The sequence below is a fragment of the Oryctolagus cuniculus genome, chromosome 2 (genome assembly GCF_964237555.1).
Source record: "Oryctolagus cuniculus chromosome 2, mOryCun1.1, whole genome shotgun sequence".
NCBI lineage: Eukaryota > Metazoa > Chordata > Mammalia > Lagomorpha > Leporidae > Oryctolagus > Oryctolagus cuniculus.
In genome coordinates, this window is record NC_091433.1 from 12,929,699 (window position 1) to 12,949,756 (window position 20,058).

Here is a 20,058-nt window from a genome sequence, read left to right on the forward strand (position 1 = left end):
GTGCTGTGGCACAGCGGCTTAAAGCCCTGGCTTGCAATGCGGGCATCCCATATGCATGCCAGTTTGGGTCCCGCTGCTCTACTTCCGATCCAGCTCCCTGCTAATGCACCTAGGAAAGTAGTGGAAGATGGCCCAAATCCTTGAGTCCCTGCACACACGTTGGAGACCCAGATGAAGCTCCTGGCTCCTGGCTTCAGATGGGCTCAGGTCTAGCTGTTGCAGCCATTTGGGGAGTGAAACAGTGGTTGGAAGACCTCTCTCTCTGTCTCGACCTCTCTCTGTAACTCTTTCAAATAAAAAATAAATCTTTTTTTTTTTAAAAAGAATTAAGCTCTGTACGAAATGTGGGGGTGTAAGAACATTTATTGGACCACCAATGGGCTTTGGGTACTGTGTGAACCCTTCACACCTATACTTGCCTCCTGTAAGGTATTTGTTATTCTCATTCTACAGATTAGGAAATTAAAGCTGGGGCAGGCTAGGTACACAATTTTATAAAGCTAGTAAATTGATCTTGATGTATCTGATTTTATAGGATAAATTCCTCACAATGCTGGCAATCTGAAAATTGTAAAACCATAATTAATTTATCTTTTCCTTATATTATAAATAATTGGATAAAGAATGTAGAGTATGAAGAAAAGGAGAAAGTACTAGAGGAAAATGAGATATCTAAAATATTCTGTTCTCATTAATCAAGTCTGAAAATGTGACTTAACTATGAAAGCTAAAGCTGTAAATCTTCTAAAAATAATATCAGAGAATATCTTCATAACATTTAAGTTAGTAAAGATTTGCTAAAGCACTAACCATAATACAAAAAGACCTGATGAACTGGATCTCCTCAAAATTAAAAACTACTTTACAAAGTATATATATCATTAAGAAAGTGAAAACATAAGGCATACAAGAGCAGCAGATATTCATAACACATATTTCTGACAAGCATATAATACACAGTGTATATAAAGGATTCCTGGGGCAGATGTTTGTCCTAGCAGTTAAGATGTCCACATTCTGTATTGGAATACCAGACTCTGGTTCCTGGCTCCAGCTTATTGTTACTACAGGCAGCAGTGATGGCTCAAGTAAATGGGTTCCTGCTACTCACTTGGGAAACATGGATTTTGTTCCTGGCTTCTGGCTTCAAGACCAATTCAACCCTCGCCCTTGGGAGCATTGTGAGAGTGAACCAGCAGATGATGGGAGCCCTTTCTTTTGTCTGTCCCTTTCTACCTCTAAAATAAGTGAAAAAAAATCTTACAAATCAATAAGAAAAAAGATAATCTAATTGACAAGTGGGCAGAAGATTGAGCAATTACTTTCTTTTTTTATTTTTTATTTATTTTTTTTATTTTTTATTTTTTTTTATTTTTTGACAGGCAGAGTGGACAGTGAGAGAGAGAGACAGAGAGAAAGGTCTTCCTTTGCCATTGGTTCACCCTCCAATGGCCGTCGCAGCTGGTGCGCTGCGGCCAGCGCACTGCGCTGATCCGATGGCAGGAGCCAGATACTTATCCTGGTCTCCCATGCGGGTGCAGGGCCCAAGGACTTGGACCATCCTCCACTGCACTCCCTGGCCACAGCAGAGAGCTGGCCTGGAAGAGGGGCAATCGGGACAGAATCCGGCGCCCTGACCGGGACTAGAACCTGGTGTGCCGGTGCCGCAAGGCGGAGGATTAGCCTAGTGAGCTGCAGCGCCGGCCGAAAAATTACTTTCAAAAGTGGTATCTGAAAGAAAAATAAACAAATGAAAACATGCTTAGCATCATTAATCCCAGAAATGTAAATCAAAGCCACAATGAGATACCGATACACAGCAATAGAATGGATCAGAGTGAAAGGACTGACGATCCCAGGTGTTTGTAAAGATAAGGAGCAGCTAGAACTTCCATACAATGATGTGGATAAATATAAAATGATACAATAACTTTGGAAAGTGTTTGTAGTTTTACTAAAATTAAAATAGAACTACACTGTAACACTACAACTTGACTCCAAAGTATAAACTCAAGAATGACTGTACATATTCGCAAAAATCAAAGAATATTTATTGCAGCTTTGTTGGTAATAGCCAAAAATGCAAAGAACTCAAATTATGGTATTCTGTATAATGGAATTGTTTATAGCAGTAAAAAGGAAATAAACCAGTACACTGGTGAAAGAAACCAGGCATAAAACAATACTTACTATATGATCCCATTCACATGAAATTTGAGAACAAGGAAAACTATAGAGTAGGTATTTCCGGGGGATATAAGTTGGGAAGAGGTACTGGGGAATCAGAATTTAGTAGTTTGATCTGAGTATATACACCTTTTTAAAAAAGGTTTATTTTATTTATTCGAAAGGCAGAGTTACAAAGAGAGAGGGAGACACACACACACACACCCCAATCTTCCATCTACTGATTCACTCCCCAAATGACTGCAAGAGCTAGGGCTGGGCCAGGCTGAAGCCAGGACTTCCCCATGGGTGCAGGGACCCAAGGATTTTGGCCATCCTCCACTGCTTTCCCAGGCACATTAACAGGGAGCTGTATAGGAAGTAGAGCAGCCAGGACTTGAGCTGGTGTCCATATGGGATTCCGGCCATGTAGGTGGAAGGTTAGCTTATTTTGCCACAATGCAAGCCTGGTGTATACATCTTGATATGAATTTTAAAAGAACATTTATTTATTTGAAAGGCAGAATAACAGAGAGAGGGAGAGAGAGAAAGATTATTTATCCTCTGGATCTCAAAACATTTTTTGGGGGGCTGACGCGGTAGCGCAGCTGGTTAATGTCCTGGCCTGGAGCACCGTCGTCCCATATGGGTGCCAGTTCGAGTCCCAGCTGTTCCACTTCCCATCCAGCTCTCTGCTATGGCCTCGGAAGCAGTAGAAGATGGCCCAAGTCCTTGGGCCCCTGCACTCACGTGGGAGACCCAGAAGAAGCTCCTGGCTTCGGATCAGCGCAGCTCCGGCTGTTGTGGCCAATTGGGGATTGAACCATTGGATAGAAGACCTTTCTCTCTCTCTGCCTCTCCTCTCTCTGTGTAACTCTGACTTGCAAATAAATAAATAAATCTTTAAAAAAAACAATTTTCTGAGATTTTCCTAAGCAAGGCACAAAGTTTCTTTTCCAGAACAAGTTTATGGAACCCTTTTAATTTTCTGAACACATCTTCTGTAGTGCCCATCTTATTAAAGGTGAGCATTTATTGTAATTGTATAATATGATGTTTGAAGGACCAACCTAACAGCTAACAGTGCTGCAATTTTACTACATTTTAAATGTCAAACCTCTAAAATTTGGTTACTAAATTTATAATTACTCCTTAAGAGTAAAATAAAACTTCAGTTTCATTCTTGTGACACACATCCAAAATGTGTATTTGGTGTACTTCTAATTGCCTCATTTTATCATTAACCTAGTTCTCCAAATACTTGTCTTTCTCTTTCTTTTCCCCAAAGTCCCACGATCTGTGTTACTCCTTGTTCTAGTCTCCATATTTTCCTAGAGAAATACTTCCTGGAACCCTCATACTACTTACTAGATGTAGTGGTCATCCTGGGACTTTCATTCTTACATCTCCTTTGTGAGATATTACAGTTTCAGGATCCCATGAGTTCTTATTTGGATTACTCCCTTGTTTTGGCAAAGCATATCCTCCAGTGGCTTCCTAATAAAGGGAAGATGGTAAGATAAAATTTTGAGACCATGAAAGCAAAGATGCCTTTAATTTAGTCCCACCCTCGATATCTGGGTACTGAATTCTAGGCTGAAAACCTTTCTCCTTTTTAAATTTAAAGGCCTTGGTTTCTTAGCTTCCCAGCATCTGGTATTGCTACCAATAAGCCTAAATGCTGTTCTGAAAATATCCTTTTTTTCATGTAACCTGTTCCCTGACTCCCACAACTCCCATTTGGAAGCTTTTAGGATCTGTAACCCTGTCATGCTGAAATATGTTGTCACACTTTTATTTTTAAAAATTCATTGTGCTGGGCACTTGGTGGATCATTTTAATTTAGGGGAATAATGTCCTAAAATTTCATAAAATGGACTCCCACATCCTTCACATTCTGTCTCTGTGCTTTTGGAACTCTTACCAACCAAATGTTGCATTTCATTCTGTTATTCTAGTTTTTTTTTTTTTTTTTTTTTTTTTGTCTACCTTTCATCTCAGCATTTTCATCCTTTTTGAAATTTCATTTCTCATCTACTGAATGTTTAATGTTGTTCCCCCTCTTTTTTTCCATTAGCTCTTATTTTATGATTTTTTTTAAAAAAAATAGCACTCTGTTCTTATTTCATGGAAATACATATATATATATATATATGTATATATTCTACTTCTGAGACCATCACAGCTTCCTTGGGACATATCATGTTCAACCTTCATTTGCAAATTTCCTCAAATGATTCTTGGTTATCAGTATATAGTGTTTTTTTATTTTTTTTAAGGGAAAGGGTTTATTGGGGGAACACCCTACAGACAGGAGTAAAGGGGCGGCAAAGGAAAAAGAGAGAAGGAGACTATAAGAGAGAGAGACAGAGAGGAGGAGAGGAGCCAAGAGAGTGCAGGAGAGAAGAACCTAGAGAACACTCAGGAACAGGCCCTTTTAAAACTTTGCCTGAGGGCGGGCAGGGAAGCAGGAGCAGTGAATCCCATTAGGATGGGGGTGGAGCCTGGCTCAGGTAGCTAGGCCATGCGGCCACCTGGCTAAAACTGCACCAGTTTCCTAACATTCTCCCCTTTTGTTTTTTATAAAGCAGGATTTGTATGGGGTTACATTTGTCCCAAAAGTCCAGGAGGGGTAGAGGGACGATGATCTGTCTTTAGAGCTACTTCCTGCTGACGTGGGACGATGAGGTACTCTTCGCTGGCATGGGGCAATGTTTCAGGCCGCTGTCTCCTGGGTGGGGAGCCGAGTAAATCCTTGTAGCAGTATTTGGTTGACTGCCTGGTTGTTGAAGGCCAGTATATAGTGATTTCAAGCGACTAAAAACTGTGCATGAATGAACAGATCTTACGGACTCCAGGTTTTACTGTAACAAATAATTAAGTATCAAGCCATTTTTTTCCCATTGCTCATTGTTCATTTTTGTGTTGGGTAGGGTGAGAAAGACTGAGTATGAATGAGCTCAGTCAGCTAGATTCTGTAGCCTTGTTGACTAGAGGCCCACAATACTCGGAATACTGATATTCTTTGAATCACCCTCTTTAATATAGCACATCACTATCACCATCCTGCCCGATTCCCAGTTCTGTTTGGCTCAGTTTCTCCAGAGAATAACCCTTTATTATTTGCTAGAGAAAGATTCAGCAAAAGGAGGGCTAAAATAAGCTTTCAAATAATTCCCTTGTTTTCAATATAGAGCACTTCATGCCCACCTTCCAGGGTATCTTTTGTCTTCATATCCTTGAGTCTTTTGGGGGTTCTGCAAGGCAGAGATAGGTGCTCCAAATTTGTGGACATTTTCTGCAATGAAGAATGGCTTCCAGAAATATTCTACCTATCAGGTATTAAAAAAAATAGTTATACTCTTAATGTTTCTCTTCATAGTAAAGAATGAAAAAGTAGCTGCTTAAAACACACAAACAACAAACAATCCAAAGGACTCATTATTGAGAGAGTGTTTTGAAAATTTGTATCTGGAAATGTTGTAATGGTTGTGTAATTAATTTAGCTAAACATCATGTATCTCTCATAAATAAATTTCATAATGCCCCTGGGCCTCCCCACCACCACCCAACAAGTTTTAACCCTGGGTCAACTATATGTGAGCCTTCCAAACTCCCAAATATTTAGAGGTAAAAAAAATTACATAATGCAGTCAGACTGTTCCACAGGAACAACTGACTACAAACCAAGATTAATTAATGCTACTAACACATTTACAGGGTTGCCAAGTAAAACATAGTAAGCCAATTAAATTTGAATTTTAGATAAATGACAAGTTTCTTGGGGTATATGTTTCATGTTTCATTATCTGAAATTCAGATTTATTTGGGTGTCATGTATTTTAATTTGCTAAATCTGGCAATCAAACACATTTAAAGAAAAAATATTCTAAGTAGAATGTGAACACAATAAATAATCTGGGTTCAAAGAAAAAACTGGGCCTTGGACCAAAGTATGCAAACTACTGAAAAAGTATACTTCACTACCAAATAAAAATGGGGGTGGGGGTCAACACCATGTAATACACTTTATGCAAAGTCCCCATGGAATGCATTGTTTGTAGTCAACATTAATGGTAGCAGGAATTCAGGTTTTTCAAGTGGGCCACTCAACTATGTCACCAGACTTCTCCACTCTATTAAGAATTCTGATTACTCAGGGTACAGCTGCAGAACCAATGTAGGGTCTTTTTTTTTTTTTTTTTTATGGAAGTTGGTTACAACCTTGGACTATTCCAATTGTTGGATACCTCCCAATGAAGTTGCTCCAAATGGACCATTACCTAATTAATACCTTGAAAAACATTAGTTGATATCCTGGCATGTCAGCTCACAGCTAACATAGATGGAAGGGTACTACCAGAAATAAGCTTAGCAATTAACCCAAACATAATCATTTTCTTTTAAATAAGAAGATAACTACTACTTCCTTCTTTTACCAACTGCAACACTCATTTAGACTACTTTATTCAATTTGTTACAATCTGATTTGATAGCTCATCAGCTCAGTTTGTGTTAGGGACTGTGAACTCAGTTTAGATCTTATTAGGTTGACCAGGATTCTAAGTCTCCTTCTAAATATTACTGGTTATGTAGTATTTTATTCCCCAAATGATCCCAGGAGTTTTCATATCATGTGTCAGCCACGATCTCCAAAATAAACTGCCTAAATTTCTGTCAAATTAATGTTTATGATCCAATCCTAAACTGCTAATATAAATTTGACTTCACACTGGAAGAAACAATCTTGATGCTATCTTCCTGCTACAATTTTTTTTTTTTTTAAACCAGGCATTCACTTTCCACATGTCATTGAAGACCTAGTTATAGCTCTCCCAGCTCACAGAAAATGTGTAGCCAATGTCAGGTCAGTGTGGTTTCATTCCTCCTTCTTCTTAGTTTCACTCCCAAAACTTTAATCTCACTGTTGCTACCAACTGAAAGAGGTTGGGAACTGCAAACAATTATCAGACTCAAATACACAGCCACTAACTAAATTGTGTTTAGAAGAGTCAACCATACATCCGAGATTTTCCTTTTGACAAGGCTAGTGAACGAATGCAGACTACTCAGTGGCAGATGCCAGCTACTGTAGCTTCCGGTTTCCAGCAACACAACAGATATTGGTTCATTGATGGACTAACAAGCCAGAAGCCTGCACAAAGACTTCAGAGTTTCTGGGCCTTTTCTATCAACACTAGCCATTTGAGTAAAAACACTTCAAGCTTTTAACTCTTTGAATTTAGCACATATAAAGTAACCCTAGACAGCAGAAATGGAGTAATGAATATTAGTTCACAGGTTTAAAACAAATTGCGTATGTGTGGTATATGGTTTTGCATTTCCAGTCTCTGGACTGTGCTTAGCAGTTCTCTATATTATTGGATGAATAACTAAAGTTCTAACAAGATATTTAAAAGTAATGGGTTACTTCAAATGACACAAGTTCTCAAACACTGGAGCCAAAAGTGGAAAGCCATTTATTAGATATGGAAGACAATTTATGTATCAGTAAAACAATCTAAGTGACATCTAAGTTCTCTAATTGCTTTAACAATTTAATAACAAAACATTGTTTTCATCACAGAGTTTTTAAGGTAGATAAATGTGGCAAGAACCTCAGCAGGAAAATCAACTACATGGGCCCCACCATCTGCCCTCCTTTTGGGATGTGTTAATTTTTTCCTTTTCTTAGGAAGCAGATGGGGTTAGAAGACAGTGATGGTATCCTAGGCTCAAGGTATCCAGGCAGCTTCAAATAAAAGGCTGCCTATCCATACCAAGGGAGAAAAACACCTGTAAGTGACATTAATGTTCACTGTTTTGGAAATTCTGTTTCATCACTTCTTCAGTAACTACTGCTACAAACAAAATAAATTCGTCTCTCTATCCTAATTATGGTGTCTGCATTTATCAGTGGCCTACTTAGGGAAAGTGTGAAAGTAGTAAATTCATCCTGAATCCCACATCTATGACACACAGAAAGATAGCTTAAGAATTATTTCAGGTATCTATCATTTTGTCCAACCTGGGAGTAAAATATAGAAACAAATGGGCCAACTTTAGGTCTTGACTGCATATGAGACATTTTCTTTAAGTGTGTTTCTTTTCTAAAGATACCAAGTCACTTCTTATCAGATACTACATAGATACCATATCTATTAACCCTATTCAGTACTTTGCAAATGTTCAATATGCCTTAACCAAAGCAGGATTTGTTTCATCTGTTGAGGACAAATGACCATACTCCATTCAGCATGTACAAAGCTGTTGGTTTATTCAGCTGCCAAGCTGGGGAAAGGCTTCCTTTTGGAGTGAATAGAAAAATACAGTCATGAACAAGGCACTTTTATACACACACACACAGAAAAGGAGTATTATGATACATAAATATCAACATTTTAATTTTTAGATTTCTTCACTACCTCCTCCCACCCTTACCCAGCTTAAAAAGAAAGCAACAGGTTCTTATAACATTTTAAAACCAATTTCACAGAACATCTACAAAGGAAGTTTCTGTTACATTCAGTTATACTAACAATATGATATAGTTTCAGGACAGTAATTTCCACTAACAAATATATTTTTTCTACTTATTACAATACCCCTCTTTTTCCTTAAGACAGGACATCTGAGGCTCAGCAGAAATCTTATTATTAAGTTTATTACAGTATAAACATTCTTCTCTCCTTAAAGATGCTATACATTTAAAGAATTTCTGATTCCATCAATACTTCTTTTATACTACTTTGCATATAGCAATTAATTACAGGGAACAGGAAAAAGCAAAACTAAAATAAAGAAGATATATTATATACTTTTAGCAATCTGTTTTTTGATTCCCAGTCAACCGGCACCACACACAGGTTTCATTCTTTATTGCAGAGTGTCTGAAAAGATTCAGTGGTCTTGTGCATTTCATTTTATGGGTGTTGATTTCTGTTTTCATTCAAGTAAATAAATACTCCTAAGACTCATATATAAGAGTACCTATTCTTTTTGTTGTTCAGCCAAAAGAAAAGCTAAAGCTAATCTATTTAGAAAAACAATGCTGTTGTAGCTCTTAACTTCAGGATGTCAGCTGAGATTTCTAATGGAAACTTCTTTAAAGTTATGATTCAAAAAAATTTGCAATGGATGTGGAAAGTGCATAAACTGCTCCAGGAAATGTTCTATAGATAAGACATTTCAATATATTAGCATTTAACGCTGAAAGCATAAATGCTCTCTTAGTCTTTTCCTATTAATCTTTTGGAATGTGCTTTATTTGCTCTTGGCAAACATCTGAATGACAAGATTTGGGAAACATTCTCTATACAGCAGGTTTCTGTTTAATCCCAAGGGATGATCTTTCAGGCTAATTTAGCCAAAAACATGGAGGAGTCTATGATTCAGAATGATGACGGCAACAGCAGGTTCCACAATATGTTTGTAGTAGTGTAGCTAGTTTTGAAACTGAATACTCTCTCAAAAAATTGGAACCCTGAAATGTATACCTATATGTATATATACATATATCCATATGTAGGTATACCTTATTGAAAAGCCAGGGGAGAATACATATTCCCATCATTTTCCTCTGGGTATCCAATTTAATTCACCTCCCTCACTAGAACTCAATTTCACAGTGTGTTCACTTTGCTGAGGGTAGTAAAATTCTTGCTCTCCACAATGGCTGTTCTAATGGTTGGGTAACAAACAAGGAAGTCTTTTTCCTTTCTGTTAATAAATCAGGTATCCAGTTAAAGTACATCACATAGGCAGAGTAAACTACGGAGGAGGTAAATCCTGAGTATAAGGAATATTCAGCTTATCTTTTGTAATATGATCTTTTTTGACTAATTCTCCATCGAAGTTCTCATTTTATCCATAGGATTTGTCAGAGTATGCTCACCATGCATATTTCTGTAGTTGAATTACAGACCTCGGGCACATTCAATACATGGCACTACTTTGGCTTGCCATGACATGGCACAGGTTGATTGAGAAAACATGAGTTTCTCAACTGTGGGCTGTCTAATGATTAATTTTTACCTCTTTCTTACGTAGTAACATAGAGGTATCCAATGGTGGATCTTTATAGGGATGCAGTTAAGAGTTTGTTAACTGCCTTTTGGAAGTCAGTGTAGGAGTAAGTAGTGTTAATGGGTTCAGTTCTGGTAGTTTCTTTAACAGTTTTAGTTAGCCAGCCACAACAACAACCAGAAACACATGAATTGGGGATCTGTTTTAGGTATTCAGGAATGGGAGTGGCTCTACTCAATGTTCGGCTTAACTGTTTGGTGGCAAATTGCAGTGCTCCATTTAGAGTAGCACGATCTCTAGACAGCCGGCTGGGACTTATAAGGGGCTTTTGAAAAGGTGGAACTCCACAAGAAGCCAGAGGGGGCCATTCAGGGATTGGTTCCAGTTTGGGGACACAGTGGGAACAATGAGAGAGTCTTAGACCTATCTCTCGAAGTATATGGACTGGTGTGCTTGGATCTAAGAGTTTAGCGTGATATAACCAGGAATTAGGATTTAAAGGTTTCCAAGTTGTAGAATATTTTAAAAGGCACTTAACCTGCCAGGCAAGACTCTCAAGAGGTGTTAGGTTGGGTACCATGGGGTCCTCTTCTTCAGAGGAATCCCACTCTTCCCCAGAGTTCTCATTTAGGTAGCTAAAATTTTCTTCTTCTTCACTTTCTGATTCTGATAAGGGGTCAGGAGATGGATTTCTGGGACCCATTAGAATAAAACAGAGCAAGGAACCAGAAAAAGACAACAATCTAAGCCAGCAAAATACTGACTAACATTGGCAAATAGAAAATAGACGGAAAATCCTTTCACCAAGATTAATTTGTTTCTCTCAGTCCACTATGCACACAAAGTCTGCCTGTGGCCCACACAACTGCAGTTCTTCAAGATAATGTTGTATATTCTTCACTTACAAAGAAGATATCTCAGTCCTCAGGACCAGTTCAGTGGGTAAAAGTGTTTGTTAGTCACTTACCAGTGGCACAGGTTACAGTGTATCTCCTTCGAATCCTGGCTACCAACAAGAGAAGGGGTCCTCATTTAGGTAAGCTGATTTTCTTAGTGCAATCTCAATTATTAGTGATAATGTGAAGAGATACTTTGTGCACTCTGTTTTGTTGGCAGTGATATTCTAGCTACTTGGTAGTGAAAAGCAAGCTTGGTAGTTGCCTTGGTTGTCCGTTGGTACAGAAACTTGTGTGCAGGGGAGTGATGAGATGAGTTGTCAAGGATATCTGGTGTGCAAAGATCCGATGTTTTCCATAGGTGATGCAAACGCCCTTGGAAACTGATGACTTAGTGGTTGGACTATCTGGAAGGGTGGCCTTAACCTGTGAATGAGAAGACTAGAGACATGATATTAAAGCCTGAAAGCACTGGGTAACATAATTATCCATCTAACTGCAGGCTATTCAAGAGCATGGATGGTGACCAAGAAGACTTATAAATTTTCCCCTATCTCATAAGCAAAGACTGATTTTCCTGTTAGGAATAATCATAAAATTGGGAAGGAGAGTCTGGACAATTTTTATCTTTTGTTGGTATGAACTGGTCAAGTGTGTTTTAAGTGTGAAGTTTTAGCCCAGAAAATTATTTCTGCAAATGCAGACAGACCTCTTATGCTCCAAACTCCTAACATCTATAAAAGGCATTATTATTTTTTAACTTTCAAATGTGCTGGCTGGGATTAGTTTTAGGGGGCCCATCCTGGTGGTACAGCTGCTAGATGTTAGAACCTTTCTGGGATTCCCAGAGATTGTGGTCATGTGACCAACTTTACATAAGCTGTTCAAGAAGAAAGAAAAAAATGAAGAAAGCCAACCAGTTCCTTTTATGAGGACAGTAAAAAATTCTTAATCTAGAGATGAATCAGAAAGAACAAGAAAGAAAAAATATTATAATGAAGTAGAGATTATCCTAGGAGAGTAAGAATTAGCTCAGTTTCAGAAAATTTAAGTTATCAAAACTAAAGGAAAAAGGAGACAGTTTTATCAGCTGTGGATATTTAACCTTCCTTAGCTCCTGATCAACACCTCTTAAGGCATTAAAAAACAAAACATTCTTAGCAAATTAGAAAGAGAACTTCATACCTTGGTAAAAGTTATCTCCCCCAGATTTTATGCAAATATTATCCTAAGTGAAATGAGATATTTTCCTTTTAAAAGTGAGATTAGTTAAGGGTGACCATGATGAGTTATACTGACAGAGTATTGAAAGTCTTATTCAATGTTATAAAAAAAAAAGAATGAATGAATTGGAAGACAATAAAACTATTAATTTGCAGATGTTATGGTCATCTAATTAAAAAAACAGAAACCAAATATATAAACTATTACAGCTAATGAAAGAGCTCAACAAGATTCCTGGATTGACATTAACCTATGAGCATTCATTTTAATGTAGTTACTTGCATAGTGCACACTGATTTCCAGGTACTACTCTAGGAACTGCACAAATGTTGATATTTAAAATTCTTCTAATACTTTCACATGGTGTATACTTTTGTTGTCCTTAATACATTTCACAACAAACAAACCAAAAAACCCCTACAAATCTATAAAGGATCTAAGAATTAATCAGTAGAAGTGATATTGCACAGCAGGTTAAACTGCTGCCTGTAATGCCAGCATCCTATACTGGAGTGCCACTTGAATCTGAGCTGTTCCTCTTACTATCCTGCTTCTTGCTACCTTGCCTGGGAGGCCAGTGGATGATGGCTGAAGTACTTGGGCAGCTGCTACCCCAATGTGTGACACCAAGATGTAGTTCCAGACTTCTGAATCCTACCAAATAGTCCAATGAAACAGAGCTGAGAAAGAGAGGTATCTACTATTTGAGAAAACAGTAGATAAAGTTTGCACACATGCAAGGGAAATGGATGCATTTAGAGTATAATGTTAGTACAACTGGTTCATTATCTCAAGAAAAATAAAACTGTATGCTTTTATAAGTCTACTTGTAAAGAAGAGCTCAAACTGGGTTAAAGAGCTAAATGGGGATAGTAAAACTATACAGTTAATCGAATGATACAGGAGGATATCTATGATTTGAGGCACAGACTTATTAAATAAAAAAAGCATGAAGCATAAGACAAATACACAAAATCCAGGAATTCAATCCCATCAAAATTAATCATTTCTGGATTGAACTAAAGATATTGAGGGTGATTAAAATATCCTAACCCAAATATATTTCTTTGGTATATTTATAATTGGTGTTTCAGAGAAACTACAGACCTCTGCAGATAACAGAATAGCTCTGAAAAGCTGTCCTTTGGTAAAAGAAATTTACATCTACTACATTAGTAGAGAGCAGATTTAGGCAGAGGTTTTTTTCTTTTCTTGTTTTTTTCTTTAGTTATTTTCTATTTTCAAGCAATTCCCCTTATTCTCCTTTCGGCCTAAGAAAATGATTGGGGTTTGACCTGTAGTCTTGACAGAGATTATCTCAATTGGCTGTCTCCTAGGAGACAATCTGCAGAGCAAGACAGCCTTTGCTGACGGTGCCCCTCCTTCCAACCTTCTATAGCCTGTGCTCTATCCCTCCAAATCCACCAGGCGTCCAAGCCCCTGTTTACCTCTCTATCAGCTACAACTATCTTATCCATCTGTTGAGTTTCAAACTATGTGTGATTCCCCTGTTTAGCATATAATCTGTCTCCCCCGCCCCCCCATCTGTTATCAGTTTACTTCACAGCCAAAAATCAAAACTTCAGAGGGAAAAGTTTACATTGAAAACTTCTGTATAATATCAAGGACAAGATGAACTACTAATCAATTTTTAAAATGTAGCAACTTCAGTAAAGAAATAGGTAAAGCAAAAAATCCTTAATTTGCAGAAGAGAAAATTCAGAGGCATTAACCACATGATCATGTTATGCTTTCAGTTTGATAAAAATTACAAAGCTGGATAATGCTGTAGGCAGGCATACAGGTTAAAACTGATTAGGTTTGTGAACTGGAAGACCATGCCTTCACTATGCCCCTGTGTGACCTCATGACCCTACCTGGCCATACTTGAGCACCCACTGGCCAGTCAGGTTAATTAACCACTCCCCTTTGGAAGTGGATTAAAAGCCTGGGGCACGGTGTTCTGGTCTCTTTCTCTCTCTTTCTTTCCTTTCCTTGGCTTTTTGCCAGTGCAGGGTCCACACAGCCCTTTGTTTCTAGCACACATGGCCTTTGGGCCACCTGCCTCATGCTTCCTGGCTTAGATGCTCCTCTGTGTGGCTGGTTCCTGGTACTCGGTATGAACCCAGATTTATCCCTCTCTTTCAGATAAAGCTCTCACTTTCCTATGCACTTCCTCTCACTGAATAAAAGCTTAAAAATGTACCATACTGCCTCATTCATTTATGCCGGTATTCAGAATTCTCTGAATATTAGGCAAGAACCCACAGGGCTTATTAATATTGGGAATTTATTAATAAGCATACAGTGATATCATATGGCACCCCAGATGGGACATTTGGGGAACTCTTAGGGGGCCATATTCTGATATCGTATTTTAGGGGGCCAATCCTAATATCAATGCCAAGTGTTTTTGGGTTCTCTTTAGGTACTGGCACTGCTGATGGAATGGAATTATATACTAGGGTCATCGTTCTGAAGAGCAATCTCAAAGTACTACATAACCAAATTAGTAATTTGTGCATCTTATGATCCAGCAATCTAGTCTGGTCATATGTAGTAAAGAAATTCTCTGTGAGATCAACATTTATGAGGATATCCTCTGAAACTTCATCTGGGATGATAAGAAATTCTTTGGAAACAGTCTAGGTTTCTATAACTGGAGGAGTGAATACGTCAAGTGTAGTAGAACCGAATTAGAATCCACTAAACAGTATGTATGGAGTTAAAGATCATAGTTTAAAAACAGAAAAGAATCAAGAAACGATTATTTATACCACCCTGAAAGTATATTTCCAAAACAAAGTCAGTGAACATATCCCATTTCAGCACACCGAATTGTGCTAATAATAAGGTCATATGGTATGGCTACAGGGCAGTAATGACTTTTTCTCTGGCTTCCACACATTCTTTTTACTACTTTAGTTGTAGCACAGTGCCTAAATACATGCGGAACTAACTAAGTAAATGTATTTGAAACAATTAATGGAAGAATGAGGAAGGCCTGCAATAAGTAACAACATAAACACTTTATATTTTATTCCAGGGAGAGAAAAATTCTCAAATTATATTCATTTGATTTGGCACTACACTGGATAAAGACAAATAAAAACAGGATTATCTAAAATGGTACTTTTACAGAAATAAAAAGGAAATTGTTTATAATTTTTTTTTTGCTATTTTCATTGTCACCAAGTTTTTTATTATGCACCTGTGTTTACAAACAATACAGATTGTTAAATTGCTGTAGGCAGAATGAAAACTTGAACCTTCATTCTAAAAAAAAATTTATTGAAAGGCAAGAGTTAGAGAAAGAGGCATTGAGATTTTCCATCCTCTACTTCACTTCCCAAATTGCCACTGGGCCAAGACAAAGTCAGGAGCCTGGAACTCTGTCTCGGTCTCCCACATGGGTATCTGGGGCCCAAGCACTTGGGTCATTTTCTACTGCTTTCCTAGGCACATTAGCAGGGCACTGCTCTGGAAGTAGAGCAGCAGGGACTTGAACCTGTATCCATATGGGATACTAGTGTTGCAGGTGGTGGCTTAACCCATTGTACCACTATGCTGGCCCCAACTTTAATCTTCATGCTAGACAAATATAATGTTGTACTCTAGAACTTTCTCTCTGCTTTTATCATTATTTTTTTAGAAAATGTTCTGAAATTGTTTTTGTTCCTTTAATGCTAGTTTTGATTCTTAAAAATTTTTAAGCAAACGTTTCTGACATACAAAAACTGAACATATTCGTGAAGTACCATTTGATGTTTTGCCACATGTGTACATTGTTCAATAAGCAAAATGTCCATTAACTCTCTCCTGAAACATTTAACATTTTCTCATTGTGAATACATCTAAAATTCCATCTTCTAGCTTTTTTTTAAATACGAAATACACGATATATTAACATTATCTAATAAAGCCCTAAACTACTTACTTCTATCTGGCTACAACTTAGTATCTGTTAATCAACCTTTCCCAACTCTCTCTCTCTGTTTCCCTACCTAGTCTCTGGTAATCACCATTATACTTTTAACTTCTATGAGATCATCATTTTTATTTATTTTTTTGAGACTCCACATGAGTAGATCATGATACTTGTCTTTCTGTGTTTGCCTTATTTCATTTAACATAAATGACCTCCAGTCCCATCCATGCTGTTGTGAATGATAAGGTTTCATACCTTTTTATAGCTGAATTGTATTCCATTGTGCATATATTCCACATTTTCTTTTTTGATTTATCAGTGGATAGATACTTAGATTGTTTTCATTTCTTAGCTATTGTGAATAGTGCTGCAATAAACAGTAGTACAGAGGTCTCTGACAGACTGCTTAAATTTTCCTTAGATATATACCTAGTAGTGGATGGCAGTTCTATTTTTAGTTTTTTGAAGAATTTCCATACTATTTTCCCTAATATCTGAATTTAACTTCAACTTTTAAGAAGAAAAACAATCAAAAACCCCTTTAAACTGAGGTTATAGTATTATTATACAGTTCAATCTGAAAAGAAAGAATACTCAATCTCTGTCACATGCTACAAGTGTTATTAAGTCAGACAGGGGAAGCTATTGGCTTTTAATTGTTCTGTCCTATATTTTTACTTTGTCCACTTATATTTTTTATTGTTTTCATTTCAAACCAGATTGCATTTGCAAGGATAACTGATGACGTTTCAGTTATGTTACTCTAAACATTCTTAAAAAGGCTGACTGCATTTTTCAAACAGCTGTTATACAAAGGCACAGGTAAATCCTAGAGATATGACATAATAGTTACTCCACATTCCAGGTACCAAATTTTTGAGTATCAAAACTAAATTAGCCACATTTATTCTATATACTTTTTTATTTTTATTTTTGACAGGCAGAGTGGACAGTGAGAGAGACAGAGAGAAAGGTTTTCCTTTTTCTGTTGGTTCACCGCCCCCCCCCCCCCCCCGCCATGGCCACTGTGGCCGGCGCTGATCCAAAGCCAGGAGCCAGGTGCTTCTCCTGATCTCCCATGCGGGTGCAAGGCCCAAGCATCTGGGCCATCCTCCACTGCACTCCCAGGCCACAGCTGAGAGCTGGACTGGAAGAGGAGCAACCGGGACAGAATCCAGCGACCCAACCGAGACTAGAACCTGGGGTGCCAGCGCCACAGGCGGAGAATTAGCCTATTAAGCTGCGGAGCCGGCCTATTCTATATACTTCTATGTATAATTAATTTACCTTTAAAGATTAACTTTTGAAGTTTCAGAATTAAATAGCCTCAGCACATATATTCTTAAGTTTTTATAAATCAACTAAACTAAGTTCACCCAGGAAGGAAGGAATTTATTCCCACACTTGCTATTATTTGTTGTTCTTTTCCACAGCATTAAAAGCAAAAGTCGAGAAGCATATAAGCTTTTAGGCAATGAGACTATGTTTAAGTTTATCTAGTATGTTTAAATTTTTTTCAGATTATAATGTTCAAAAATTATTAAACAAAAACATATGGCATTAATCATAATAAAGTTAGTTTAAATATGGTTGGGCTGACCTCTGGTGGCCAGTAACTGACAAAACAATTTATACTCATGGTTGAGATACTCAAAATAAAATATAGTAAAGAAATATTGGAGAGTTTACAAACAAAACAACAAAGTTAGCAGGAACCTAAAGCTGAGCAATTAAATGCCACAAAATAAGAAAAATATCACTGACTGTTAGTTTACTAACTGACCTTACGTTAAGAACAAATGACATATGCAGTGGTTCTCAAAGTATAGAATAGTTCTGTGCTGTCCAATGCCGTAGCCAACAGTCCCAGGTGCCTACTCAGTCTTTGAAATGTGGCTAGTGTAAATAAGATACAAATTCTTAGCCTTGGTAAGAAAAACAAGAATGTTAACTTATCTTGTTAGTAATTCATGTTACTGGGAGTGGGCATTTAGATTAATGGTTCAGATAAGTATCTCCCAAACCCAAGTTCTATTCCAGCTCCAGTTCCTTACTCCAGTCCCCAGCTAATACAGACCCTGGTAGGTAGTAGTGATTTATCCAGTAACTGGGTTCCTGCCATTCACACAGGGGACCTGATTGTATTCTCAGCCCAGCCACAGCCCAGTTGGCTGTTGTGGGCATCTGGGGAATAGATGTGATCTCTCTCTCTCTCTGCCACTCAGATAAATAATTCTTATTTTGGATATATTTAGATAAGAAATTAATACCCTTTCTAGCTTTCTATTTCATTAAGCTCTCCAGGCTGTACATATTTCATTGCTAGGGAGACTGTAAGTGTTAACAGTATATTCCATGCACTCTTAAGCCTCTATGCGTTTGCTTTAACTGATTAACCTAGAATACCCATCTTGTCTTTTCAGAAATTAAGACATCTCAATAATTTCAAAATTATGGGCAATCCAAATGCTATCTTATCCATAACCTGAACAAATCCATGAACATTATGATTCTTCATAAAATGGTTAAAACACAAAACAGTAGAATATATTCATTCAATGATTTATCTATATGTCCTTAATATAGAAAGCTTTTGTTCTCTAAAAGTTAACAGTAAAGTCTAAAAGTGTTATTTCTAGAGAGGGAAGACAACTCAAAAGGAGCAAGATGCACAGGCAGCTTTGTAAGGGTCTATTTCTTCAGGTGGTTATGGCTACATAGTGAGGAACAGGAGGGAGAAATGTCTTCCCTCCAACTTCCTAGGTTCTTTGGCTGGTCTACCAGTGAAGTTGCCCTAAGACAGATTCAACAGAAACAACAACAACAACAACAACAAAAAGTAAGGGACAGGAGTCCCAGAAAAAGAGATGACAGCTTACACTTACGGAATATCCTGGGCTACACAAAGCAACCGGGTTTCTGGTTGGGAGGTGGTGACACAAGTTATGAGAGGGTGCAAAGAGGAAACGTGTGGAGACTATAGATCAGCAGAGAACAGAAGTGTGAAGGAGTCCTCTTCCAGATACAGATAGTTCAGTAGTCTCCTAATTTCTTTGACAGACCTAACTTCAAGGATAGCTTTTCACAGCTCCTCCAGAGCTGGCAGTTCCTTATAACAGCTCAAAATAAGCCCAGCAAGTATATTTTAGAGAGGCATGTTCTCGTCTCCTACTGTCATGTTTTGGGGTGGTTTGTCCTAAGCAGCCCCCAATAAAAGTATTCGTTTTTGTCTGACGCAGTTTCACTTTTCTCCCCCAAAAAAGGTTTTAAAGACTGAGTTCCTGTTCCTCACCGTGACCACTTAGCTAGATTTTCCCATTCTCTCCGTTCTCCTTTAACACACTGTAGCTACGCAGGACTGTAAACTAAGCTTTGAAAGCTGGCACGTCCCGAGCCAGCTCAGCTAAATAAAATCATACGCTGCTTCCAGACGTCAGCCCCTCGGGCCCTGGAGAGACCGCGGCCCGTGGAGACCTCGGAACGCCTCCCTCAGCCTACCGGGGAGCGTCTCCCCGCTCACGAGCAGCCGGGCTGCGGTCCGGGCTTCCCGAACGCCCCATCTCCCCCTCCTCTCCGCATCTCCCGCCCCTGCGGCGGGAACACAGATTGTTCCCCTCAGCAGATCCCTGTTCTCACCCATGGAGGAGCTTTTTTTCTCGTCTCACCACCAGACGCACGATCCCGCTAGGCCTAGCGCCACCAGCCCTGTCCCGAAAGTAGAACAGCAGCTCCGCCAGCCCTCCCTGACGACACCACTTCCGGCCAAGCCAACGCCCCCTCTCCTTAGAAACGCCACTTCCCACCGGGAAACACCCGACG

The 20,058-nt window shown here is 38.4% G+C and overlaps 1 protein-coding gene across 3 annotated transcripts; it reads right to left on the reverse strand.

Moving 5' to 3' along the window:
* Positions 1 to 1,322: 1,322 nt before the first annotated feature.
* DCAF16 (DDB1 and CUL4 associated factor 16) lies at positions 1,323 to 20,016 on the reverse strand. Of its 3 annotated transcripts, XR_011386201.1 has the most exons (5): positions 19,876 to 20,013; positions 11,159 to 11,513; positions 5,377 to 5,498; positions 3,535 to 3,663; positions 1,323 to 1,731 (listed from the first exon to the last, which is right to left on the reverse strand). XR_011386201.1 is itself a non-coding variant. In XM_070068092.1 (2 exons), exon 2 carries the CDS (start codon positions 10,892 to 10,894, stop codon positions 10,244 to 10,246), a length of 651 nt encoding a protein of 216 aa, XP_069924193.1. In that variant the 5' UTR covers positions 10,895 to 11,513; positions 19,876 to 20,016; the 3' UTR covers positions 8,418 to 10,243. The 3 variants fall into 3 exon arrangements, 2 of the variants coding, with proteins under 2 accessions (XP_069924193.1, XP_069924194.1); XM_070068092.1 differs by lacking the exons at positions 1,323 to 1,731; positions 3,535 to 3,663; positions 5,377 to 5,498 and having other exon boundaries at positions 8,418 to 11,513; positions 19,876 to 20,016; XM_070068093.1 differs by lacking the exons at positions 1,323 to 1,731; positions 3,535 to 3,663; positions 5,377 to 5,498 and having other exon boundaries at positions 8,418 to 11,528.
* Between the last annotated feature and the right edge of the window lie 42 nt (positions 20,017 to 20,058).

Coding starts and splice junctions, on each gene's coding strand:
- DCAF16 (XM_070068092.1), bottom strand. CDS start 10,894: ATGGGTCCCAGAAATCCATCTCCTGACCCCTTATCAGAATCAGAAAGT.